At 44.5% G+C, this 27917-nt stretch overlaps 1 protein-coding gene across 1 annotated transcript in view; it reads left to right on the top strand.

The window, feature by feature from the left end:
- Positions 1–27917, top strand: part of LOC102012740 (interferon-inducible GTPase 1-like) — a 78088-nt gene that overhangs the window by 27782 nt on the left and 22389 nt on the right. Inside the window, exons 5-6 of the mRNA XM_013508115.1 lie at positions 19994–20071; positions 23540–23553. Of these exons, the coding sequence (XP_013363569.1) occupies positions 19994–20071; positions 23540–23553 (92 nt within the window). The remainder of the gene's footprint in view (positions 1–19993; positions 20072–23539; positions 23554–27917) is intronic.

The following is a 27917-nucleotide window of genomic DNA, read 5'->3' as shown; positions in this document are numbered from 1 at the left end:
CTGGATGAATTAACTTAATACCTTACCTGGAGAAGTCCTTGAGTGGTTCTGCCCTTCTTGAGCACTCCCATCCCTTCTTTTGATAACTAAATTAATACAGGCCACAGGGGGGTGGGGGAGAAAAGATAACTGGCTCGTGAACAGAGACATATAGTCCTTGGACTGGAAATTTTTAGCCCGAAGGAGTAAGTCTACTGTTGTAGTTGATACATTGTGTCAATTTGAGGAGTCTAGGGGCTTGGCTAAGTGACTCAGCGGTTCTATATCCTGAGCCTGTGCAAGAGGAGAGCACCGAGATGGTGTGGGTCTTGATGGATAGCTGGCATACAATATAAGGAGGGAAAAGGGGGCTTGTTCCCTGCCCTTTTTGCTCTTGCTGCTTTTGTTGTCTTCTGCCACCAGGAACTGTTGCCCTCTCCCATGTGCCACCTTGCCTTACAGCCAGTTGAGTGTGGACTGAAACCTCCACAAACTGTGAGAAAAATAAACATTTCCTTCCTTAGTTTTGGGTATGGGGTATTTTGTCCAGGCAACAAGAGAAAAGTAACCAAGACATCTACCTAGAGTGGAAAGTGTGGGAGACAGAGCAGGCTTTCTCAGGATGAAAACTGGTCCAGGGATACCTGTAGCAAGGAGGGAATAGGAACATTCCACAAGGAATATGGGTAAGTCTTCCTGCTGTGAACAAACCATTTTTACTCAGGAGTAACATGGCCAAAAATTTTCAACCAAAGGGTAAAGATACATAAAGCTGCAATGTTTGCTTAAACAGTCAGGGGCTCATGTGCCAAGTAAAGACCTAACAAAAATGTTATAAAAGGTAATCACATATAATTCATGGTTTCCTCAGATAGGTCCTGTAGATATTGACAATTGGAAAAGAGCTGGAAAAAGTCTTTAAGAGGCACATAGTACAGGAAAACTCATTTCTCCTGAGACATTTTCACTGGAAATCTAGTTCACTCAGTTGTAAGTCTGCTGCAGAGCTTACAGTCAAAAGCCTCTGACTCGGATATAGAGGAAACAAAAGATCACCCAGCAGAGAAACTTAGGCAGGAGCAGGAGCCTTTCAAAAGAACATCCCATATGGCTCTATGTAGAAACTTACAGACTTTAGAGGAACAAACAACAGCAAAAGGAGAAATCATTGGCACCCCTGCTCACTTCACAGTTGGAATTCAGCAAAATGATCACAGTGAAATTGTTTCTCATTTGTCTTTTGAAATTCAGATGCTGAAAACTCTCAAAGTGTTGTTCAAATTCTTCTTATAAGAGATCTCTACTAATTGACCTATTTTTAAAAAAGTTCTGAGTAGTCTTGTTATAATTACAAACTTAAAAAATTATTGTAATTTGGCCAAAATAGATTTGAGTGCACTCTGACTTTATAAGCAAATTATCTTGTGTGTGTGTCTTTGTTTCTCTGTCTAATCTGTAAACAGCTGTTTTATCTGAGCTCAAGAAATTTTTCTTCTTTCTGTATTTTTGAATTTTTGAAGCATTTGTCTATAATTTAATTTGGCTTATAGATAAATGTCATCTAAAATTAAGAATATGTTTCCACCAAGATTGCCAGTTGGTCAAAATGATGTCAAAATTGACTTTATAAATGTGATGCTTATTGTCATTTATGTATTATGACTTGAGAATCTCTCATTGTTCAAATTTAATGTGTCAAGTATTGAGATTCCATTTTCATGTGTTATCAAAATTTTATTAAGATAATTAAACAAAAATAGGGTGAGGAGAAACAATTGGGCAGGACTCCAATTGATAAATAAAGAAGCAGCTGCCTGCAGAGTCCAGCCACAGGCAGGAGACAGGAGCAGCTGCTGCCTACCATTGATCATGAAGGACAGGGAACAGGCTCAGGGAAATTCAGGGAGGTTTGCACATCACATCCCTGCTTCTCAGCTCAGCATTTCTGTCTCACTGTCTTTGGAAATTTTGGTCTGGCTGGGTCAGGTACCATAGGTCAAGGCTCAGTAGCACCTTCAGAGTGGAGCATGGACAATAGTGTGGGACTGTGAGCTCTGGGCCCTGGGGCTCTCTCTCCCCCTGAAACTCTCCTCCACACAATGGCAGGGCAGGTGACACGCCGGGCAACAGGGACACCTAAGTGCAGCGTGGGCCACACCGGGCACACTGGCTGCGGGCAAGGTGATGTTTTCTCAGTTGGGGCAGAGTTCACAGCAGGGCTTGTCTGTTGCTCCTGTGTTACGGTCACTCTGAAGCAAAAGAGCAGGAGCTGCTTGAAGAGCTGCTTGACAACTTCATAGCAAACAGCAGGCTCCCTTCACACTCCTGGCATTTCTCCAGAGCATGGAGGCTTCTCCACAGAGACACACTGAAAGTGCACCTCAAGGATTAAGGTGCACTTGCGGAGTTGGGGGTTTGTCCTTTCGGGGCTCATACTGATTCCATATTACAGGGTTTTCAAGTGCTGGAGTCTCCTTCTGGATGGTCTCTAGGTTCTATCTCTCCTGAGCAAAGAATGGGACAAGACAGGCACAAATGGCAGCAAGGTTTTATTAAAGGTAACAAAAAGAAACAGGCTCTGCATAGTGACTCTGGGCCAAGTAAAAGTAGGAAAAGGAGTATGCACTACATGCTACGGGCTGGCCATCCAGGCAAGAGAGAACACGAGAAAAGCTCAATGGTAAATGTACTTTTGTACCACCCACTCCTCAAGCTAAGGTCAGGTCTAGGGCAACCTATCAAAATCTTGCTTGAGTTCTAACAAGAAGTCCATGAGTAGGGCATTGGGAACTGTCCTGTGCATGTGTCCTGGGATTTTATAAGTGAGAGGTCACACCTACTTCCCCAGTCAGGTTCACTAGGCCCTAATCGCCTGTCTCATTTCCCCCTCAGAGCCCCCAACTCTAATAATTCTTTATGGGGTTCTGATGGAGTGCAGCTCTCTGGTCTCTAGAGCTTCCTCTTCCAGGTGAAAGGGGCTGTAGACCCTACATACTGTTCTCCAACTATATTTTCCTTCAACCTAGCCAGTGAGAGCCAATACCAGTGTGGTATTGGTACTCACTGGCTAGGTTGAAGCAAAACACCTGTCAGAAGACAACGGGAAAAGAATTAGTGAACTTTACTATCATGTTGTGGATGTAGAATGCAACTATGAGGAGCAGGTCACATTTTCATGCTTCTTGTGCAGGAGAAAGTAAGTTAAAGAGGGAGGTTCGGTAAATTATCAAGAGCCAGAGAGCCAGAGCCGTAGCAAGATTACCCACATCCTGGGTCGGATTGAAATTGGGAGCTGCAATACAGGTGCCCAGCTCAGCTGTGGTGCATTAGGGTCATTAGTGACTCTACTTCTCTGCATCCAGAGCAATACTGGAGTCTCACTTTCTGAAGCAGAGCTTCAGATCTTCTACAGGTTCTCAGGAATAGCTTTCTTCTTAGTGCTGTAAAGTCGAGGGACCACTTCCCATGTAGGATTTTTACAGCTTCTCATCTCATGCCTGGAGGAAGGACCACAATGGCTCCTCAAGAATGGGGAATAAGGCTGGGGTCTTGAGGGGCTCTGGGACCACCTTTCTTGCCTCCTCATCAGCCTTTTGATTTCCCAAACAGACTTCAGACATGCTTCTATGGAATCCCTTACAGTGCATGACTGAGACCTGCTTGAGAACAGGGATCACTGGTAGGAGTTGGAGGATCTCCTGCTGTGCTTTATAGATGATTGCTTATTAGTCAGCAAGCTCCTTCTTTCCAGATTGATGCATGGGCTTGTAGCACCGGAAAGGCATAGTTGGCATTTCTGGACATATACACCTTCTTTTCTTTTTCTAATATAAATGCCTGAGTAAGAACTATGAGCTCCACATTTTGAGCTGAGGTCCTTGAGGGAAAAGGATTTTGCTTCTGTGACCTATTGTGAAGTGACACCTGCTAACCATCCTTTCAATGTCCTTCTTGGACAAAGCTCCCTATTTTGAGACAGGGTCTCACTATATAGCTCAGACTCCTCTTGAACTCACTTTGCTCACGATGGCCTCCAACTCACAGCAGCTCTTCTGCCTCACCCTCCCAGTGCTGGGATGACAGGAGTGTGCCACCAGGCCCATTGGACAAATCTAGTTTCATCAGTGAAACAGACCTCTGCAGGATCTTTTCGGGGGCAGGTCACTGATGCCCTGCCTGCTTGCATAGGTCTAACAGATTACTTGTTCACAAGAATGGCTAACTACAAAAAACTCCACGTAAAGAATTGCAGATTTAATAAACCAAATTCAGTAGTGTAGCTAGGTACAAAGTCAACACTGAAAAAATCAATAGCATTCCTGTACACAAACAACAAACACAGAGAGAGAAATTGGGGAAACCACAAAAAATGAAATACTATCGGTTTAAATAACCCTTAGTTATTGTGGGCTGATCAGGTGTGCAATCTCCCAAGTAGTGGACAGTGAAGGCTTAAATAAATGAGACAACAGAAATGATTTCAGGGATCCAAGAGGAACTAACTCTCTTACATCTACAATAATCTCTGAGTTTAGCCAAAGACTTCTCTTGGCAGCCCATATTTATTTGGTTTTCAAACACAGGAGGATACTCAAGGAAATGTGGGAATCTCGCAGGACCTTGGGAGAATTTTCCCAAGTAGTAAATTATGTCAATCAGGAGAAATACCTTGTCTTTAGGTTGGTATTTATTGTAGGAGTGTGGAGCCTGCAGCTGCAGTCTCCTTGTAGTTAACTGTGGTGGCAGAAATGTGCCTAAGCTTCAAACAACTCACAAGTAAACGTGGAAAGCCAATTGGTTAATACTAAATCCTGCTCAGAGCCACACTGTAGTAGTCTCCAACAAAATACTTCAGAATCAATCTAACAAAGGAAGTAAAAGCTCTATATAGTGAAAACTGTGGTACTCTGAAAAGAATTTAAAGAGGATTACAGAAAATATAAAGATATTCCTTGCTTGTGGGTAGGAAGAAACAACACTCTGAAAATGGCCCTACTCCCACAATTCCTATACAGATTCAATGCAATCTGAATTAAAATACCATTAATATACCTCACAGACCTAGAGAAAACATTTCTAAAATTCCTTTGGAACCAAAAGAGGCCTAGAATAGCAAAAGTAATCCTGAGCAACAATGGAAGGGCAGGAGGCATCACAATCCCTGACTTGAAATTATACTACAAAGCTACTGTGATAAAATCACCATGTTACTGACAAAAAACAGACCTGAGGATCACTGCAACAGATCAGAAGATGCAGACGCAACTACAAACACAGTCAGTCACCTTATCTATGATAAAGGGGTCAAACATGTTCACTGGAAGAAAGATAGCCTCTTTAATAAATGGTGCTGGAAAAACTGGCTTTCCATATCCGAAAGACTGAAACTAGACCCAGATCTATCATCATGTAGTAAATGAAAGTCAAAACAGATCAAAGATCTAAATAGTAAAACAGAAACACTAAATCTGCTGCAAGGAAAGTAGGTAGAAGCCTTGAAGGCATAGATGTAGGTAGAGAGTTCATGAACAGAACCCAAACTGCATGGGAAATACATCAAAGAATCAAACAACTGGGATCTCATCTTATTAAAGGGTTTCTGCACATCAAGAAAATCACCAAAAATTTTAAAAGTAAAGCCACAGAGTGGGAAAAAATTTTAGCCAACTATCCCTCAAACACAGAACTTCTATCTAGTACATATAAGGAATTGAAAAAAAAATAGGACCCCCAAATTCAAAGACTGAATCCAAAAATGGGCATCTGAGATGAATATGCACTTCTCAGATGAAGAAATGGAAATGGCAAATAAACATATGACAAAATGTTCAACATCACTGGTCATCTGAGAAATGCAAATTAAAACAACACTGAATTTCCACATCACCCAAGAACAAATGGCCATCATCAAGAAGTCAACCAATAACAAATGCCGGAAGGGTTGTGGGGGAAAGTAGCCTTTCTCCCTGTTGGTGGGAATGTAGACTGGTACAACCACTATGGAAATCAATGTGGAGATTCCTCAAAAAACTAGAATTAGAAGTCCCATCCAACCCAGCTATTCCCCTTCTAGATATGTTTCCAGAAGAACAGAAAACATCATACTACAGCAATATGTGTGTACCCATGTTTATAGCAGCACAATTTGTCACAACCACACTGAAACAACCCAAATGAGAAAAAAAATGCCCATCCACTGAGGAATAGATAAAAAAGGTATAGTATGTTTATACAGTGGAGTATTACTTTGCTATAAAAAAGATAAATTGAAGGCTTTTATCAGTAAATGGATGCAACTACAGACCATACCCACAAGTGAAATAAATCAGATCCACGTGTATAAACATCATATTGTCTCCCTAGTGTAAGAACCTGAAAGAGTAAATAAAATTTGAAAGACACAATAGATACTGTGAGGATAAAGAAACTGCTCAAAGGGAAGGAAAAACTGGGATGAGGGAAAGGAGGAAAGAAAAAGAAGAAGGAAGGGAAAAAAGTATATGTACATACACAGGATAGCTGGGATCATTGTACTGCTGGTTGCTCCTGGCCCATTGAAAGGAACAGTTAAAGCTAAAGGTTTTTTTTTTTCTTTTTAATTTTTTGACCAATTTTGCATGCTTATATCTGGTAATCTGAACAAATAATTTGAAGACAACAGTATACAGTATAACAACCATTGTTCAAATCCTATCATCTTATTTAGTGAAATTCTGTATCATTTCTAATGGGTTTTTTATTATTTTTATTCCCCTTAAAATAAAAATAAAAAGAAGGGCTAACTTCTGGGTCTATTGGCATGAGAGAGAAAGAGTTAAGAATAGTGCATGTTTTTGTAACTTTGGGGCATCTAAGAGGATGACCTGTCAACCACACACAACCTTTGGTCTCAAGAATTGCTCTGACCTAATGGGGAGTTAGGAATTCTAGTTTCTGTGCTAACATTAGTTTTTCACCTTCTCTGTTAGCATAACTACAGCTGCGAACAGGATGGCCATCCGGGAGCTCCTCCACCTCACTTTTTAAAGATACGCCACTGGGCAGACTTCCTGTCCCAGCCTTTGGGTCAAGACACCCAAAGCAATTTCTCTCTTTTCTGGTATGTAGAAAAGAAGAATTTTCTTAAATCAAGGATCTCATCATGCTATGCCACAGGATCCTCCTGTTGGCTGACTAGGTCAGGGAGGCCTGGCATAGTCCCAACAGGTGAAATCCATTTTGGCCTTTGCCTGAATTTGAGAATTGTCCCAATTTGCCAGTAAATCTTCCTGGCAAGGGAGTAGGACACTGTGGAATATGGTGAAATATTTAGCCTTCAAAATGACACACCAGAGCAGGAGTGAAAAATCGCCAGCTATGGGTCCCCACAAGCCCAGCAGGGGCTATAGATCTAAAGGAGGAGTTTCTAGAGAAGGAAGTCAAGCTGAATGAACTAACTGAATCGGCTCACCCATGACCTCCAGCGTTACCCAGGGCTCCTCACAGGACATGGTGATGTCCATGGAAAGGGGCACGGTAGGTTCCTTTGGGGCTCTGCAGAACAGGACATGAGGGTTTGGCCTGGCATAGCCGTCTCTTGGAGCAAGGACAACCAACCCTGCAGTGTCATGGGTCAGGCACATAGGTGGCCTCACACTTGCAGCAGAGCCCAGGCAGAGGCTTAGTGTACCTGCGTGCCCAGTGTCCAGACCTCTTGCACTTAAAATAGGAATCCCTCCTTGGTTATCTTTGGGTTTTCCCTTAATGACCTGGGTGAATTTAAGCATTGCCTGAGGGAGACTACCGCTGCAGCTCTCCGAGCAACAAAGCCTTTGCTAAGACTTCTCACTGACCTCTCCTTCAATCCTATTCAGGAGATAACAGATATTTTCTTAATTGGCTAAAAGAATGCGATCAAGTCTGGCTGAGCCACCCATGGTCTCATCAATAGCAAAGAAGCGGGGCTGGGGATTTAGCTCAGCGGCAAAGCGCCTGCCTGGCAAGCGCAAGGTCGTGAGTTCTATTCCCGGTACCGGAGAAAAACCAAAAAAAAAAAGAAAAAAAAAAATAGCAAAGAAGCAACACACAGGTAAGAATAGCCTCTGTGCTGATGCTCTGAAGGGAGGTTCAAGCAGGAGCCTGTGAGATCCAGGGCTAAGACATGAGATAACATCTCAGCGGAGGTGAGGGCACTCAGAAAGGATTATACCTTCCTGGCAGTAAAGGTGCCAGCCTTGCACACATCAAAGCTAACTGTGCATTGCTAAATGCACAGATAGCCCTCTCTGCCTGGTGTTCTGTTTCACATTACAGCCCACAGCACCAGAGTTCCTTTTCTCTAGGCACTGTGCCACGACCCCCACCCACCTCCTTGACTGATACCAATAAAAGCCATGAGCTTTTGAAAACAAGGCCTTTTGTTCCACAGTGAACACGGGGACATCCCAGGGCTCCTTAACTACTGAACTTTCTCTCCTTGTCTCTCCTTTGCATCTATGTGTCATATGGCCAGGTAGGTTAGACTGACACCCTCAGCATGGGTTTCCATAATTGCCAATTGCAACAGGTGTAATTCTAGCTTTTCTCTTTTACCCCTCCTCCAGATCCCAATTGTTGAGCACCAAAAAGGCCATGTCCGGCAAGTGAGTCACAGTGTCCGAGGTACCGTGGCAAGTTCCTTAGTTCAACAGGTGGGAGGGACCCATACACCCCTGAGAGATGCACAGAAATCCAGGGACAGTATCATCTGAGATATCTCTGTCTTCCTCAGGGACCCCTCTAAACACCATTACTTCTGGGCTTTTCCTGAGACAAAAGGTCACAAAAGCTTGAACATAAGGGAGCTCACGCCACCTTATATGTTTCAAGCAGAAACAGCTTAGTGGAAAAATACTCTCATCATTTTAGCTGCGCTCCCATGCTCATCATTTTCCACTTCCTAGTTTGTATTGCAGGGTCAAATGTTTCCAAATGATCAAAGAGCAGTCAGTGAAATCTGCAGGGTGTGGTGCATGAAGCTTCTCATGGCTCCTCTAGGGGCCTGTGGAGAGACAACTAGGTCTCAGGCCCGAAGGTGGTGTCCCATGCAGAAGGAGACCCAGCGCGAGCCAACAAAATATCTCTTAAAAACATTTTAGTCCAAAGTGAGGATGACACTGGTGTCTAGAAGAAAGCCCTACTGAGGGCATTTTGTCCCCATATGGGGCCCACAACCTTCTTAGGGAGAGGAGTGTTGAGCCACTTGATGGCTTGTGGCCCTTCCTGGGCCTTCAAAATTCTTGTGAGCCCCTCACCACTGAGACTCCTTCAGACATGTTGAACCACTTCATGGCTCTACTTAAGCAGGGTGTAGACAGTTGAGAAGAGGCAATAGATTTTTTTAAGAAAAAAAATTTTTTTAAGAAAAAAAAAAAAAAAAACCTTTAGACATCCTAAGGATGACTCATAATCACTTAACTTTTACTACTCTTTTCTTTTGCTCAGGCTGTCAGATATATATGTGTCTAAATTGCTTGCATCTTATTAGAAGAAACATGGTGGTTGTTGACAAAAACAGCATCCAGCTACACAACAAGACAAGGCAGTGACCCAACTAAAATACCATCCTGAGAAAGAAACAGACATCTAGGGACCTCAAAAGATGTAAACTGAAGTAGGCAGCTACCCAGGCAGGCTACCAAGTCACCAAGAGCTGGCTATTTTTACGCAGAAGAGCGGGAAAGCTGAGCAAGGTATCACAGAGATTAGAAACACCAGGTCAAAAAGGAATTGCACACATAGTACCAGAAGATCCATTCTGCAACTGGGTTAATAACAGGCTCTCTGGCTGTCCTTTACTAAGCATCCAAAAGAGAAGTAAAGTGGAGGTAAAGCTTAAGTAGGCCTAGGGGCCCACTTACCGGATGATGAAAAAGAACCAGCATTTTAGAGAAAAACAAAAAAAGAAGAAATGCCAGTAGGGCCTTACCTGCTGCTCCTGGCTGGCTTGCCAAATATATTACTGAGGTTTGAGGTGCTGGAGTCTCCTTCTGGAGGTGGTCTCTAGGTTCTTTCTGTCCTGAGCAAAGAATTGGTCAAGACAAGCACAAATGGTAGCAAAGTTTTATTAAGCATTTACCAGTACAAATAGTTAAATACAGGATGATCAAAAATTGTGATTTTTCCACTACTTTTTATAAAATAATACAACAGGAAATATAAATATGACAATTTTAACAAATTTATTCAGTATAAGAATTCGCTGGTTGAAATGACACCTGCCCAAGCAGCACTCAGGTAGTTGATACATAAACAAGCATGCCACCAGAATGATACCCAGGATAAACTGTCAGGTGGTTAGAGATGGGAAAAGAAACAGGCTCTATAGAGTAAGTTTGGCCCAAGTAAAACTAGGAAAAGGAGCACACCCTACAGCATGAGGGAAGGCCATCCATGCAAGAGAGAACGCATGGCAAAAACTCAATGGTGACTGTCTTTTTGGGTCACCCACTCCTGGCGCTGAGGTCAGGACTAAGCCATCCTATCAAAACCCTGCCTGAGTTTTCACAAGAAGTCCATCTGCAGGGCTTTGGGAGCTGTTCTGCACATGTGTCCTGAGACTGTGTAATTAAAAGGTCACACCTGCTTCCCCAGTGAGTTTTGCCATGCCCTCATCTCCTGTCTCAGTGACAGCTGTGTAACATATCACCCTCAGTGCCCCTAGGCCCTCCCTGCCTCACTACCTGTTCTCCCAACTCTCACCACACTGGGATTGGGCCTCACGTAAAGCCTGTTCTTGAACCCTTTGGAGAGTCTTGGATTAGGAAATAACACATAGGGAAAGGGACAAATATATAATGCAAAGTGTTATAAAACTGTATTCACCATTAATTCTTTAATTTATTTTGTTTTCAGTTTTTGGAGACAGGGTCTCACCGTGTAGTTCAGGCAGGTCTTGAACTCACTGTGTAGCCCAGTCTGGGCCGTGAACTCATGGCAGACTTCCAGCTGCTGCCTCTCAAGTGCTGGGATTGCAGGTGTACACCACCGTGCCCAGCTCACCATTAATTTTTTTACATAATCCCTACACCACCTGTCTTAGTTAGTTTTTCTCACTGCTGACACAAAACCCCAACACCCAAAGTTAAAGGAGGAAAGGAGTATTTAGCTCACAGTTCATAGAGGTTTTAGTCCATAATCAGCTGGCTCCAAGGTAGAGCAGTGTGGCAGAGGGGCACCACAGTGGAGAAGCAGTTCATGGTTGGAAGAATAACAAAACAAGCAGGTGACAACAAATCAGAGAAGTGAGGTCATTGCTGAGACTGTACCTGACCAGGTGGCTCAGGAGCCTTTGGAACTGGCTTGTGGGAAGATGTGAAAAGGTTTGGAAACGCTAGCCAAAAGAACAGCTCTGGAATGCCTAAGGCTGAACTTGCTCGGAGATTCTGGACAGAGTGCAGAAAGCCAGAAGGCTAATAGTAATGCTGCCAATAAAAACTAGGCTCAAGAGGTTTCTGATGGCAAGAAGAACTGCACTGGATGCTGGACTCCAGAACATGTGTGCTATGCTTTGGCAGAAAGCTTGTCTGCATTTTGCTCATGTCCAGCAACTTTGCCCGAGACTGAGATTAAGCACACCAGACTAATTAATCTGCAGAAGAAATTTCAAGGCAGTTTAATGTTGAGGTGGTGGTATGGCTACTGTTGAGGGCTTTAGCCAGATCTATGTTGAAAATCCAGAGAAAAGATCCCAGCAGAAGGATTTAAAATGTTCTGAGTTTGGTCAGAAAGAAAGCCCCAGGAAAGCCTAGGTAGAGCAGAGGACAAGGCTGCTGAGAAGGAAGAAGACAACGGAAATGATGGCCTAAGGACATCACAAGAGATAGCAGGAGTCCAGCCTTGCAGCCTCAGGATTGCAAAGGTAAAAGAATTTGCTTTGAGAAGAGAGCCCCCAGAGCACCATGTTTCAGAATGCCAACAGCCTAGAGGATTTGTTCCTAGGTCTTGGGTGCAGAGTGCTCAGCAATCCAGGCATTTGACTCCTATAGCCAAGAGAGAAAGAACCATGGCTACTGCTCCAGCTGGCAGCAGACGTTGGCATCACACGTGGTGCTGGTTTTAAGTGCATGCAGAATGCAATTACTGTGGGGTCAGGAAGGCTTCAAAAGAAGGCCTGGGAAGCCAGGCAGTGTTCCCCTGAGAGAACAGTGTGTGAACCTGTGAGTTGAGTGTGAGTGTGAGTGTGTGTGAAGTTTTGAAGACAAAGGTGCAGTGGACACTAGAAGTTTGGAGAACCCAGGAACACGGATTTTTTGAGGAAAACTGTAAGCAGGGAACAGAGCCAGTCCAATAGAGAAGCTCTGGGAGCCACAACCACCAGCAATGCTACTGGGGCAGGGTCACCCAAGGCCCCTGGAGGTCACATCTTACCACAGATTGCATACAGTGTTGGACATGAAACTAAAGGAATTCATGATTGCCCTGCTGGAGTCGGGATTTGCTTTGTTCCCATTCTCTCCCACTCCTTGCACCTTTTGGAGCGGAAATGTTTGTCTTCTGCCACTGAATGTTGGAAGTGTTTGCCTTTCTTTTCATTTGTACTGGGGCTCGCAGCTAAGAGTTTGCCTTCAATCTGAGATTTTTTACTTGGACTTTTCAGCAATGCTGAAACTGTTAGGACACTGGCAATTCTTGCAGATGGACTAAATGCCCTTTGCATAAGGGTATGTGCATGAGTCTTTCAGGGGGCAGGGGCAGAATGTTATGGCTTGTGTCTAAGAGTTCCCCCAAAGCCTCAGGCAGTCATGAATACAGCCTTTTGGATGTGGCTGGATCTGGAGAGTGTGATGGTTGTATTGAGGATGCATGATTGGTTTGGCGTAGTTCAGGGTACCATGAAATATGCAAATGACAGAAAAAGGGTCATCTCTTATTTCTTGCCCCTTGCTTGCTTTGCTACCTTCTGCCCAACATGAACTCTTTCTCCTCTGGGATGCCCCTCTGCTATGGCACCCCAACTTGAAACCAGCCAATTATGGGCTGAAACCATTACAAGATATGAGCTAAATAAACCTTTCCTCCTTTCACTTTGAGTATCAGGTATTTTGTCTCAGCAATGAGAAAAGGTAACTAAGACACCTCGCCACTCCAGTCTCTCATTTAAAAAGTTCCTTTACGTCACTCAGCTGCTTTTACAACCTCCAAATGGCCTTGCTCCACAGGTGTAAACAATTACAATCATGCTGCCACATCACCAGGAGTAAGATAGAAGTGCAAACAAGGTACAAAGGACACAAGGAAATCAAGATTTAAAAAATTGTACTTGTGGGACACCAAGGCTCCCTGGAGCTGTCAGGCTGAGGAATGTGCCCTATGCTGGGAGGTTGGGTGGCTGCACCCATGGGAAAGGCTGTGAGAGCACCTTGCTCCCCCAGACCCTGCCCAGGGTGAGCCCTTTATACACACACCATGGTGGGAAGGACAGCGCTTTCCAGATCTCAGTGAGTTATTCTAGTGAATGATTGGACTTGAGCCCCTTGTTTACTTTGCCTTCTTACCTAGTCTCAAGACTGGCTAGAAGTCCACAATGAGTAAAAAGACATCCATAATTCTGGAAGTTACAAAACTTTCTGAAACTCTGTGCCTGGAATCAAAGCCATGGACCAGACCTGCTGCTTATCAGCTGAGTGGAATTGGCCCAGGAGTCAGCTCGAGTTCTGGGCATGCTGGTGCAGATCTGGTCTCACCTGAAGTCTTGAGTCTGCTCAGAGCGACTTCTTTTCAGTCACTGGGAAACCCTGTCCTAGGCTACTGTCCCCTCCCCTCCCCAATCACCCCAAAATCACACAGAGGAAACGGTGCTTCCCACCTTCACTTCCCAGCAAGGGCTGTGTTTCTGGGAAGAGAAGCTTCCAGAGCTTCAGTTTCACTTTCCTGTACCTGGACTTTCCACGCCCTACCCTTGGGGCTCCTCCCTTCCCCACCTTTGGCCACATTTCTGTGTGAGGAGAGCAGAAGCCTGAGATGATTTCAGTCCTCAGAGCTCCTCACACACAGTTCAGTCGCTCATGCTGAAGGTGAGCACAGTTTTCCTGTTGGCCACCTGAGCCCTGACCTGCACTGCCCAGGAAAGACAGGTGTGGCAGAAGGTATTTCCTGTGCCTGGCCTTTCAGCTCTTGTAGTGGAACCTTAGGAGAGCAACTCTGACTCCAGAAATCTGTTTTCTCTAAGAAACTGGTGAGTAACAAAATATTTTGGGATTAATAGATGTGTAAGAATAGGTAGATCAGTCAGTCTGAAGGTGAAAGAAACTAGGTGCTAGATTTCAGGTGTGAGGGTTTACAAGCTGAGGAGGGGCTGGTGCATGGACAGCTGTAAACCACTCAGACAACTTAGACATCTGGACATTTTGAGGCATCAGTCACAGACAAACTTTCCCCTGGCACTGCTGAAGGATCCTCTGAAAGACAGCAGGGTCAGTGCACAGGGCCCTCCACTGAGAACTTCTGACATCCCACATCCCCAGCCTCGTATCTAAGCTCTCAAGCAGAGCACAGGGCTGCCATCGAACCAGATGCACCGTGTTCTGACCCTGTGTGCACCCCTCCCCACTGAATGCGGGCTTTGGGCTTTGCCTCCTCCCAAAGAGCTCCGCCCTTAGAGGAGGATTCACCTTGGATCCCAGCCCTGACCGTGGTTTGCTAAGGATTAGATCATGGTTGGCTCACAGCTGGTCAGTGTCCTTGATCCTCCATTGTTTCCCCCCCCCCCCCCCCCCCGGTACCGGGGATCGAACTCATGACCTTGCGCTTGCCAGGCAGGCGCTGTGCCACAGAGCTAAATCCCCAGCCCCCTGATCCTCCATTTGAATGTGAGAACCTTTACAATGGTCTTGCAGACCAACGGGGATGCGATGAAGATTTACGGGCAGCTGTATACCTAAGGTTCAGTCCGTGGTTTCTTCTCACGCTGCTTCTACTTTCTCTTCTACTCACATTCTGTGAGCGCACTCCAAATGGCTCTAGTGCAAAGGGACAGGCATCTTGGAAAATGCTCTGTCCCAATTGCTACTTCCTAATCATTCTGCAGAAGGTATCATTTAAGAAAAATTCACTTAAATCATGAGAGAATGTATGAGATTGTACAGCACGCATGTGCTCTGTGGCTCAGGACCTAGAATCAGGTGTCCACATCTGTGCTGTCCAGTTCCTGTCTTTCGGTCCCCACTCTCCTTATCTGCTCAGGTCCTCAGCACCCGTCTCAGCAGACGTGCCCACGCCCCTGCTGTGTCCCCGCCTGACAGCCTCTGCAAATGCACAGGATGATGCACTGAGGCTGAGGTCTCACAAATCGGGTCCTCACTGAGGCCCTGGCTGGAAATCCCTCCGCAGCTCTCTGGCTTTCTGATTCTGCGTTTCACACAGCTCTGTTTCCTAGAGGTGCTGTGGGATGGACTGTCTTCTCCACAGAAATGGGTTGCAGCTGACAGACATGAAGGTTTCCCCCAGCCATTTATGAAGAAATCTCCTACAGGGCAGTCAGAAGCACTGATGTCACTGAGGTCCTGGTGGCTGTGGCTGTCCAACTCTCAGGCTTACTGATTCTATATTTTACCACACATTGCTTCCCAGAGGAGCTCCAAGGGGGCTGCTTTCTACACAGCAAGGAGATGCCCCTTCAGCTGCCACATCACCAAGCTTTCCTCTCTCATATTTTTTTTCCGGTACCAGGAATTGAACTCACAACCTTGCACTTGCCAGGCAGGCATTGTGCCCCTGAAGTAAATTCCCAGCCCCTCCTCTCTCATTTATATGATGGAAAATTCTTGCAGCAAAGTCAGAGGCACCAACACCATGCCCCTCAGTGGCTCATGGATTCCACATATACTTGGTGACATTCTCCTTTCCATGAAAAAACACTTGCACCCTGGTCATGATGACAAACCAGACCTTGTGTACCTGCTCAGAGAAGTCATTTCTTGAACTGTTCTATCTCCAGTCCTCCCGTGCTGCAGTAGGTGACTTCTAGGAGGCCTGTGGAGGGTGTGCACACCCACGTTTGCAGGCGGAGCGCACTGCATCGGTTGTCTTCTGCCTGGACATCAACCTTGACTTGAGGTTTCTTGTGTTTTGCTATGTAGGAAACATCTAAATTTCTCCCAGTGTGGTTCAAGGTAGAGGTCTTCCTCATCATTCATGATATTTAGTCCTGGGATTATGGTTCCTTCTTGTGCCTGGACTGCAAGAGGAAGTCTTCTGTTGTCAAAGAGGGGGAGGTACTGAGGACTCCAGAACCAGGTACATCCACTGCTGCCATGAGGGAAGGGGACAGAGGGACCTCCTCGGCCTGCCTCTCTTCACAGAACTTCTCCTGCCCCCCACCCCCTGCAGCCTGTGCTCAGCCCTGGTCTTCTCCTGAGGACTCTCTCTGCCCTGCTCAGTCCCCAGTGGCCTCTCTTCCTGCCTGGCTCTTGGCCCCTTTATTGCACAAGTCTGAAGTCTGCTGAGGACTGGGCTCTGCTGTGCCTTTCATCACCCTTAACCCCTGAAAACCATGGATATTTCAAGTTTTTTCCATCACTTTGCCTTTTCTCAGTCTCATGAAATGGTATCATATACTGTGTAGTCTCTTGACTTCTACATTTACTGAAGTGCATTTGAGCTTTTCTTTTCTTCAAGTCTTTTCATGATGTAATGGCTCCTTCCTTTTTATCACTCAATACTGTTACATTTTCCAGGGGGACCACAACTTATTATGCCATTTACCTACTGTATAGCAGCCTTATTGCTTTCAAGGTTTGGCATTCTGAAAAAAGCTTCAAGAAACATCAATAGACAAGTTTTTGTGTGAACAAAGCTCTCAACTACTTTGTGTATATATCCAGGCCCTCAATGCTAAGTACATTTCTTTTCTTTAAAAACTGCCAAACTGTCTTCCAAAGAGGATTACTATTTTTAATTCCTATCGAATATCAGGTTAAGTAACTCTTAGTTATTGCAGGCTGATCAGGCCCGCAATCTCCCAAGCGAGTGGACAGCAAAGGCTTAAATAAATGAGATAATGGAAATGATTTTAGGGCTCCAGGAGGGACTAACTCACTTACAGCTTTGATATTGTCTGAGTTTAGCCAAAGCCTTCTCTGGGGAGCCCATATTTATTTGGTTTTCAAACAAAGGAGGAGGATACTCAAGAAAATGCAGGAATCTCACAGGACCTTAGGAGAATTTTCCAAAGTAGTAAATTATGTCAATCTGGAGAACTACCTTATGTTTAGGTTAGTATTTATAGTAGGAGCGTGGAGCCTGCAGCTGCAGTCTCCTTGTAGCTTAATTGGGGTTGGAGCCAAACGTCCTCAGCTGTAGCCTTATCTTGTCTTTTGAGGTGTTACAGCTTTATAGACCTCAGTGGTGACCAGGGACTCACAGAGGTTTACTTACTATAAGTCCACTGCCTATCTTCAGACAAGGTGCCTAAGCTTCAGACAACTCACAAGTAAACATGGAAAGCCAATTGGTTAATATTAAATCAAGCTCATAGCCACTTTGCAGTGGTCCCCAACAAATTGCTACCTGGGATGGAGAACCATCCTGCTGTCCGACATCCTGGCCAGCATTTGTTGTGGCCAGTGTTCAGACTGGTGCTGCTCCTACTGCTGTGTAGTGATTTCTCATCGTTATTCTCATTTGTATTTCTCTCATAGCATATGGAGCGGAGCATATTGTTATATGTACCTCTATTCTGGTGAGGTGTCTGCTAACATCCTCAGTCTGGTTTTTATTCATGTTGTTTGTTTTCTTGTTTCTCAGTGTTAAAGATCTTTGTGTGTTTTGTGCTATAGTCCTTTATCAGATGAGTATTTGTAATTTAGACACAAAAACCAGAGACCTTGCATTGAGCTACCTACCCAGCCCTTTTAATGTTATTGAGAGGGGCCTTGTTGAGATTTCTACACTGAGCTTCTACTTGAAATCTTTCTGCCTCAGCCTCCCCGCTACACCTGGAACACCCTGTGAAAGCTTTACAGCCACAGGCAACTGTACGCAGCTCCTTTGCAAATACCTTTTTACCAGTCAGTGGGTTGATCCTTCTATTCTTTTGATACTGTCTTTCATAATTTTTAAAATTTTAACCAAGTCCACATTACCAATTATATCTTTCATGGATGGATTTCTGTTGTGCCTAAAACTCATCTCCATACCCGAGGTCGTATGATTTCATCTTTGTGTTCTCCTTTCATACTATATTTAAGTCTATACCGCATCTCACTTTCTGTGAAGGGTGTACACGTGGCTGTCTGGTCGTTCAGGCAGTCCCTATGAAAAGAATATCTGTACTTCCTTGTATTGCCATCACGCCTTAGACTAAGATCAGTGGAGCACATTTATGGATGTCCATTTCTGCACTCCATTCTGGTGCACTGCTCTCTCTGCCTATTCTTTCATGAGCGTTGCATGAGCGTTCCCCTGATGATTGCAGCTGTGTAGGATGAAGCCAGGTGTTGGGTCACACTATGGGCGTGAAGTGTTTTGGTCATAGTTCTACTGTGGCCTTGGAGATGGGCAGCCATATTCAAAGATTATTTTCCTAACACAAAAATAGCCAAAGCAATCTGAGCAAGGTGGAAGGGGCATGTGTGTTTCAATGGAAAATCAGACACTGAAATTAATGAAGAGTGTTCTAAAGGGGCAGGGAAGTCCAAGGAAAAGAAAGGGGCTGGAGAAAAGATGACTCTGCACCAAGACAGGACTCCTGGTGGCCCCCATGAGAAATTTTCCCATTTGTAATGTAAGACCTACACTGGGGTGCTGGCGGATCCTGACAGGAAATCGCGACCTTCCCTGCTGTGCTAACCTGGACCTTGCCTGTGTTCTTCTTCTAGAGTCCTCGACTGCTCACAGCCATGGATCAAGGATTCTCCACAGACACTAACACAGAGAGTGCTAACTTGGCCTCCAGCATCAACCAGTACTTACAAAATTTCAAGTTGGAAAGTAGAATCCTCTCCGAGGAAAAAGTACAGAGGATCAAGCACTATCTGGGGAAGGGGAATGTTCCACAAGCACTTTCTATAGTTAACTCTGCACTGAAAGACATCGAGAACACTCCCCTGAGCATTGCCGTGACCGGGGAGAGTGGATCCGGAAAGTCCACTCTGATCAACGCCCTGCGGGGCATGGGGCATGAGGAGGAAGGTTCGGCTGCCACTGGGGCAGTGGAGACCACCATGGAGAGAACTGAGTACAAGCACCCGAAGTTTCCCAATGTGTCAATATGGGACCTGCCCGGCATTGGGACCACCAATTTCCCTCCCGAAAAATATCTGAAGGAAGTAAAGTTTGCTGAGTATGACTTTTTCCTAATCGTCTCTGCCACCCGCTTCAAACACAATGATGCAGAATTGGCCAAAGCCATCGCCAAAATGAAGAAGAACTTTTATTTTGTGCGAACAAAAATTGATAATGATGTGGACAATGAAAAAAAAAACTAAACCAAGAAACTTCAATGAGGAACAAGTCCTGGGAAAACTCCGAAAAGAATGTGAAACAGAGTTGGAGAAAGCTAAAGTGACTGATGCTCAAGTCTTCTTAGTCTCCAGCCTTGATGTGTCTGACTACGACTTCCCTGTGCTGGAGACCACGCTTCTGAAGGACCTGCCTGCTCACAAGCGTCACATCTTCATGCTGAGCCTGCCCGCCCTTACAGAAGCCGCCATTGATCAGAAGAGAGATTCCCTGAAGCAGAAGATCTGGCTGGAGGCCCTGAAGGCCGGACTATTCGCAACCATCCCCTTAATTGGCCTCTTCAGAGATAGTGAAATAAAGAAGATGAAGGAGACCTTGGCCCTGTACAGATCTTCCTTTGGGCTGGATGAAAAATCACTAGAACAGTTGGCAGAGGATTTGCACGTGTCCCTGGAGAACCTCAAGGCAAACCTTCAATCTCCCCACCTGCTGTTGGCTGAGGGTGGCGAATCCTTTGAGGAGAAGCACCAGATTCTTGAGAAGGTCTTAGCAGTCACTGGAGGGCCCTTTGCCACTGGCCTATACTTTGGAAAGTACTTTTATTTGCAAAATTATTTCCTTGACACTGTGGCAAGCGATGCAAAAGCTCTCCTTAAGAAAGAAGATCTTTTCCGTACCTCTGTAGGCTCTGTGGAGACCGACAGAAAATAGGGAAACTGAGGCAGCCACGACAGCCTTAGCCCCACTGCTCTCATGGCTCTGGGCACTACAAAGGCAGCTTAGGCTTCCCTAAGCCAGCCAAGCCAGGCAGCAGTGTACCCAGATGTGATTTTTCTTTAGAAAAGAAAGAACAGCAAACTCGGATTTTATTCTAAGAGGAGCAGACATTGAATGAGTTCTGGCTCCTTCAAACTCAGGACCCCTCTCTGTGACAATTTAACTATTAAAATTGCTGGACACACAATAAGACTTCAAATATGTGTTTTGAATAAATGTGTACATAGCATGTTGTAATGGTTAGTACACTGTGTTAATTTTAGAAGTTTAAAAGTTTAACTAAGTGACTCAGCAGAGGGCCAGCATCCTGACTTTGTAAACATCCTCATCCTGAGCAAGAGGAGGGCATGGAGATGGTGTGACTGCTACCCTGCCCTAGGAGGTGGTAGCCTGCATATAAGGGAAGAAAAGAGATTTACTCTTTCCCCTTTTGCTTTCTTCTGTCACCTTGAACTGTTGCCCCTCTGCCATGAGCCACCCTGCCATGGAGCCAGCTGATTATGGACTGAAACCTCCACAAGCTGTGAGCTAAATAACCCTTTCCTTCCTTAATTCTGGGTGTCAGGCATTTTGTCTCAGCAGCAAGAGAAAAGTAACCAAGACAGAACTTGGTACCAGAGAGGTGGGGTCCTTGCTGTTACTTTACATGACCATGTGGTTCAAGAGCCTTTGCAAATGGCTTCTGGGAAGAGATTGGATAGGTTCAGAGAATTCGCCTGAGAGACTAGAGCTCAAACGTCTTTGGCTGTTCTGTTTGGGAGATTCTGGTCAGAGCTCAGAAGACAAGAAGGCTGATTGATGGAAATCCTGCTGGTAAAGACCAGGCTGGGAAGCTGGGTGTGGTGGCCCACGTCTGTAATCCAAGCACTTGGGAGGCTGAGGCAAGAGGATCGTTGTGAGTTCGAGACCAGCCTGGGCTACAAAGTGAGCTCAAGGCCAGCCTGAACTGCACAGCGAGACCCTGTCTCAAAAAGATTTAAAAAAAAGACCAGGCTGGGGAGGTTTCTGCTGGGAGAAGGAGAGCTTTGGGTGCTGGACTCCAGATGATGTATGTTATGGCTTGGCAGAAAGTTTTTCTGCATTTTGCTCCTGTCCAGAGACTTTACCTGAGACTGCAATTAAGGTCAGCAGGCTAATTAAGCTGGCAGAAGAAATTTCAAGGCAGTTGAATGTTGAGGCTGTGGCATGGCTACTGTTGGGGGCTTTTACCCACATTTATGTTGTGAATCAAGAGCCCAGAGCCCAGCAGGATGATTTAAAATGTGAGTTTGTCCAGGAAGGAAGCTCCAGTAAAGCTGCAGACTACAGGATAAGAGTTGAGGAGATCTCTATTACTGAGAAGGAACAGGAGAATATAAAAGACGGCCTGAGGGCATCAAAAGAACCAATAAGTCTCCACCCTTTGCAGCCTCAAAACTGCAAAAGTGAAAGACTTTGCTTTGAAGAGAAAGTCACAGAGTATCGTGTTCCAGAAGGAAATAGTGGCAACCTCACCAGGTTCCAGAATGCCAGGGGCATAGAGAATTTGTTCCTCAGAATCAGAGTTAGAGTGCCCAGTGATCCGGGCACACAACACCTACAGCCAAGAGAGAGCAAAAGCCTGCCTACTGCTCCAGGGGGCAGCAGACCTTGGCATCTTCCACATGGTGCTGATTTTAGGTGTATGCAGAATACTAGAGATATGGGTTCCTACCTCAATTATGGAAGGCCTGGGATGATGGAGACTACTATGAAGCCACCCTGGGCAGGACTTAAATTAACCAATGGACTTTCCATATTTACTTGTGAGTCTCTCCAAGGCCTGGGCTCTTTGCCTGGAGATGGGTGGTGGACTCATAATAAGTGAACTTCTGTGAGTCACTAATCCCTACTAAGGCCTATAATGGCTGATGAAGCCAGAAAGCCTCAAAGGGTAAGACAAGATCACAGCCAAGGACACCTGCATCTGATCTCAACTAGATAAAGACAATACCTTCAGGAATCTCACTCCTGGATGAATTAACTTAATACCTTACCTGGAGAAGTCCTTGAGTGGTTCTGCCCTTCTTGAGCACTCCCATCCCTTCTTTTGATAACTAAATTAACAGGCAGACAGGCAGATGGGGGGGGGGCGGGCGGTGAGGAAGAAGATAACTGGCTCCTGAACAGAGACATATAATCCTTGGAGTAGAAATTTTTAGCCTGAACAAGTAATTCTATTGTTGTGGTTGATACATGTGCCAACTTGAGGAGTCTGGGGGCTTGGCTAAGTGACTCAGCAGTTCTATATCCTGAGCCTGTGCAAGTGGAGAGCACCCAGATGGTATGGGTCTGGGTGGATAGCTGGCACACAATATAAGGAAGAAAAAGAGGCTTGTTCCCTGCCCTTTTTGCTCTTGCTGCTTTTGCTCTCTTCTGCCACCAGGAACTGTTGCCCTCTGCCATGTGCCACCCTGCCTTGGAGCCAGCTGAGTATGGTCTGAATCTATGAACTAAATAAACCTTTCCTTCCTTAATTTAGTCATTGGGTATTTTGTCCCAGCAACAAAAGAAAAGTAACCAAGACATCTACCTAGAGTAGAAAGTGTGGGGGATGGAGCAGGCCTCCACAGGATGAAAACTGGGCTACCTGGAGAAAGGAGGGAAGAGAAGCATTCCACAAGAAATAAGAGTAAGTCTTTCACTGGGAAAAAGCCATATTTAACTGGGAGCAAAATGGGCCAAAAATTTTGAACTAAGGAGCAAAGATATATAAAGCTGCTTTTAGGTTTGCTTAAATGCTCAGGGGCTCATGTGCCATCCATGCAAGAGAGAACACAATGACCAAAACTCAATGGTAAACGTGCTTTTGTATCACCACTCTGCAAGCTAAGGTCAGGTCTAGGGCAACCTATAAAAATCCTGCTTGAGTTCTAACAAGAAGTCCATGAGTAGGGCTTTGGGAACTGTCCCAGGCATGTGTCCTGGGATTTTACAATTAAGAGGTCACACCTACTTCCCCAGCCAGCTTTGCTAGGCCCTAATCTCCTGGCTCATTTCCCTGAGAGCCACCTGGCCCAATAATTCTTTATGGGGTGCTGATGGAGTGCAGCTCTCTGGTCTCTAGAGCTTCTTCTTCCAGCTGAAAGGAGCTGTAGAGCCTCTGCACTGGGGAATATATGTTCTCCAAGTACCGTGTGGTATTGGTACTCACTGGCTAGGTTGAAGGAAAACACCTGTCAGAAGACAACGGGAAAAGAATTAGCGAACTTTACTATTATGTTGTGGATGTAGAATGCAACTATGAGGAGCAGGTCAGATTTTCATGCTTGTTGGGCAAGAGAAAGTAAGGCCAAGGGGAGGTTAGGTAAATTATCAAGAGCCAGAGAAACAGAGCCTTAGCAAGGTGACCCACATCCTGCATCAGATTAAAAATGGGCTCTGTCCATCTGTGCTGAGTGAGGGTCATTAGTGACTCTACTTATCTGCATCCAGAGCAGTACTGGAGTCTCAGTTTCTGAAGCAGAGCTTCAGATCTCCCTAGTCCTGCAAAATTCGAGTGGCCACTTCCCACGTAGGATTTTTACGGCTCATCACTGCATGTCTTGAGGAAGGACCACAATGGCTCCTCAAGATCCAGGAATGAGGCTGGGGTCCTGAGGGGCTCTGGAACCACCCTTCTTGCCTCCCCATCAGCCTTTTGATTTCCCAAACAGACTTCAGACATGCTTCTATGAAGTCCCTTACAGTGCGTGACTGAGACCTGCTTGAGAACAGGGACCGCCTCTAGGAGTTGGAGGATCTCCTGCTGTGCTTTATAGATGATTGTTTATTAGTCAGCAAGCTCCTTCTTTCCAGATTGCTGCATGGGCTTGTAGCACCGGAAAGGCATAGTTGGCATTTCTGGACATATACACCTTCCTTTTCTATTTCTAATACAAATGCCTGAGTAAGAACTATGAGCTCCACGTTTTGAGCAGAGGTCCCTGAGGGAAAAGGGTTTTTCTTCTGTGACCTGTCATGAAGTGACACCTGCTAACCATCCTTTCAATGTCCTTCTTGGACAAAGCTGCTTTTTTTGAGACAGGGTCTCACTATATAACTCAGACTGCCCTTGAACTCACTGTGCTCATGCTGGTCTCCAACTCACAGCAATTCTTCTGCCTCACCCTCCTGGTCTGGGATTACAGATGTGTGCCACCATGCCCAATGGACAAAGCTACTTTCATCAGTGAAACACATATTTGCAGGGTCTTGTCAGGACAGGTATTGATGTCTTGCCCACTTGCATAGGTCTAAGAGATTAGTTGTTCACAAGAATGGCTAGATCCCAAAAACTCCACATAAAGACATGTAAATATAACAAACCAAATTCAGTAGCGGAGCTGGACACAAAGTTAACACTCAGAAATTAATAGCATTCCTATACACAAACAACAAACGCACTGAGAGAGAAATTAGGAAAAGCACACCTTTCACAATAGCATCCCCCAAAAATGAAATACTTAGCAATCAATCTAACAAAAGAAGCAAAAGATCTATACAGTGAAAATTATGGTACTCTGACAAGAATGTAAAGAGGATTTCAGAACATGGAAAGATATTCCTTGCTGGTGGATAGGAAGAAACAACATTGTAAAAATGACCATAATCCCAAAACTGTTATACAGATTCAATGCAATCTCAATTAAAATACCATTAGCATACCTCACAGATGTAGAGAAAACATTCCTAAAATTTATCTGGAATCAGAAGAGACCTGGAGGAGCAAAAGCAACCCTGGGCAACAAAAGAAGAGCTGGAGGCATCACAATCCCTGATTTCAAATTAAAACACAAAGCTACTGTGATAAAATCAACATGCTGTTGGCAAAAAACAGACCTGAGGATCAATGGAACAGAGTAGAAGATGCCGACACAACCAAGGGTGCACAGCCACACTGGAAGAAAGATAGACTTTTTAATAAATGGCACTGGAGGGGCTGGAGATATAGCTCAGCAGCAAAGCGCCTGCCTGGCAAGCGCAAGGTCATGAGTTCGGTTCCCGGTACCGGAGAAAAACCAAAAAAAAAAAAAAAAAATGGCACTGGAAAATCTGGCTTTCCACATGTCAAAGACTAAAACTAGACCCAGGTCTATCACCATTTGTTAACTAAGGTCAAAATGTATCAAAGATCTAAATATTAAAATGCAAACACAAAATCTACTGGAAGAGAAAATAGGTAGGAATCTTGAAGACATAGGTGTAGGAGCAGACTTCATGAACAAAACCCAAACTGCACAGGAAGTACTTCAAAGAGCCAACTACTGGGATCTCAACTTATTAAAAAGTTTCTGAACATCAAAAAAATCACCAGCAAAGTGAAAAGAAAAGCTGCAGAGTGGGAAAAAAGTTTAGCTAACTGTCCCTCAGACAAAGGACTTCTGTCTAGAACACATAAAGAATTGAAAAAACAGGCACCCCAAATTCAAAGACTCAATCCAAAAATGAGCATCTGAGATGAATATGCACTTCTCAGATGAAGAAATATAAATGGCAAATAAATATATGACAAAATGTTCAACATCGTTGGTCATCTGAGATATACAAATTAAAACAACAATGAAATTCCATCTCACCCCAGAGAGAATGGCTATCATCAAGAAGTCAACCAGTGACAAATGCTGGAGGGGTTGTAGGGGAAAGGAACACTTCTCCACTGTTGGTGGGAATGTAGACTGGTGGAACCACTATGGAAATCAATGTAGAGATTCCTCAAAAAACTAGGATTAAAGGTCCCATTCAACCCAGCTATTCTCCTTCTAGGTATTTTTCCAAAGAATAGAAAACGTTATACCACAGTGATATATGTGCATCAGTGTTTATAGCAGCACAATTTGTCATAGCTATATTGCAATAACCCAAACAAGAAGCAACACAAATGCCCATCAACTGGGGAATGGATAAAAAATATGGATAAAAAATGTAGCATTTTTATACAATGGAGTGTCACTCAGCTATCAAAAAGATAAACTGAAGGTTTTTATAGGTAAATGGATGCAACTAGACTCCATACTCATAAGTGAAATAAATCAGACCCACATATGTAAACATCACATTGTCTCCATACTGTAAGAACCTGAAAGAGTAAATAAAATCTGAAAGGTACAATAGATACTGCGAAATGGAAAGGAACTGCTCAAAGGAAAGGAAGAACTGGAATGAGGAAAACAGAAAAAAAAAAAAAAAGAAAGAAGGAGAAAAATATATGTATACACACAGGATAGCTGGGACAATTGTACTGCTGATTTCTACTGATCTGTTGAAAGGACCTGTTAAAGCTAAAATTTTTATTTTTTTTTCCTTTTAATTTCTTGACAAATTTTGCATGCTTATATCTGGTAATCTGAACAACTAATTTGAAGACAACAATATGCAATATAACAACCATTGTTGAATTCCTATCATCTTATTTAGTGAAACTCTGTATCATTTCTAATGGGTTTTGTATTGTTTTTTATTTTCTTTTAAAAACACAAGAATGGCTAACTTCTGGGTCTTAGGCATAGTGCAAGTGTATATAACTTTGGGGGTGTCTAAGAACATGACCTGTTAACCACACATACGCTTTGGTCTCAGGAACTGCTCTGACCTCACGGGGAGACAGGACCTCCAGTTTCTGTGCTAACTAGTTTTTCACCTTCCTTTGTTAGCACACCTATAGCTGCGAACACGATGCCATCCAGCAGGCCCTCCACCTACACTTTTTGAAAAGTACACAACTGAGCAGACTTCCTGTCCCAGCCTTTAGTTCAAGTCTGGTATGTACAAAAGAATTTTCTTAAATCAAGAATCTCATCATACCATGCAGCAGGATCCACCTGTTGGCTAACTAGGTCAGGGAGGCCAGGCATAGTTCCAACAGGTGAAATCCATTTTGGCCTTTGCCTGAATTTGAGAATTGTCCCGATTTGCCAGTAAATCTCTTCCTGGCAAGGGAGTAGGACACTGTGGAATATGGTTAAACATTTAGCCTTCAAAATGACATATCAGAGGAAGAGTGAAAAAATCAACGAAGGGTTCCCACAACCCCAGCGGTGGCTACAGATCTAAAGGAGGGGTTTCTAGAGAGGGAAGTCAAGCTGAATGAACTAACTGAATTGGATTCCCCATGACCTCCAGGGTTACCCAGGGCTCCTCACAGGACATGGTGATGTCCCTGGAGAGGGACACGGTAGGTTCCTTTGGGGCTCTCCAGAACAGGAAATGAGGGATTGGGCTGGCTTAGCCCTCTCTGACAGCAGGGACAGCCAGCGCTGCAGTGTCATGGGTCAGGCACATGGGCGGACTCACACTTGCAGCAGAGCCCAGGCAGAGGCTTAGTGCGGTTGTGTGCCCAGTGTCCAGACTTCTTGCACTTAAAATAGGAACTCCCTCCTTGGATATCTTTGGGGTTTCCCTTAAATGACCTGGGTGAATTTACTTATTTCATTTTATTTTAAAAATAAAAGGAGGAAAACATTAACAGACATTCAACGTTTTACCAAATAGCAAAAGAACAATACAGACAATACAGAGTTACAAAGTGGTAGGAAATGAACAATTCTTCTTGTATTACATAGTGATATCTTCAAAGTGGTTTCTCATGAAAACAGATAGAGACATGCAATATTGATCAATCAAGGACTCACAGTTTCTTTCAGCAAAGAAATAGAAGACAGTAGAACAGCTATGTTAACTAACCTGTATATACATACATACAAAATTTCTCCTTCTTTCCCTTCTCTTTTCCCACAACCCAGGTA

The sequence above is a fragment of the Chinchilla lanigera genome, unplaced genomic scaffold (genome assembly GCF_000276665.1).
Source record: "Chinchilla lanigera isolate Chin_1 unplaced genomic scaffold, ChiLan1.0 scaffold00007, whole genome shotgun sequence".
Lineage (NCBI taxonomy): Eukaryota > Metazoa > Chordata > Mammalia > Rodentia > Chinchillidae > Chinchilla > Chinchilla lanigera.
This window is presented reverse-complemented; position numbering and strand designations above follow the sequence as displayed.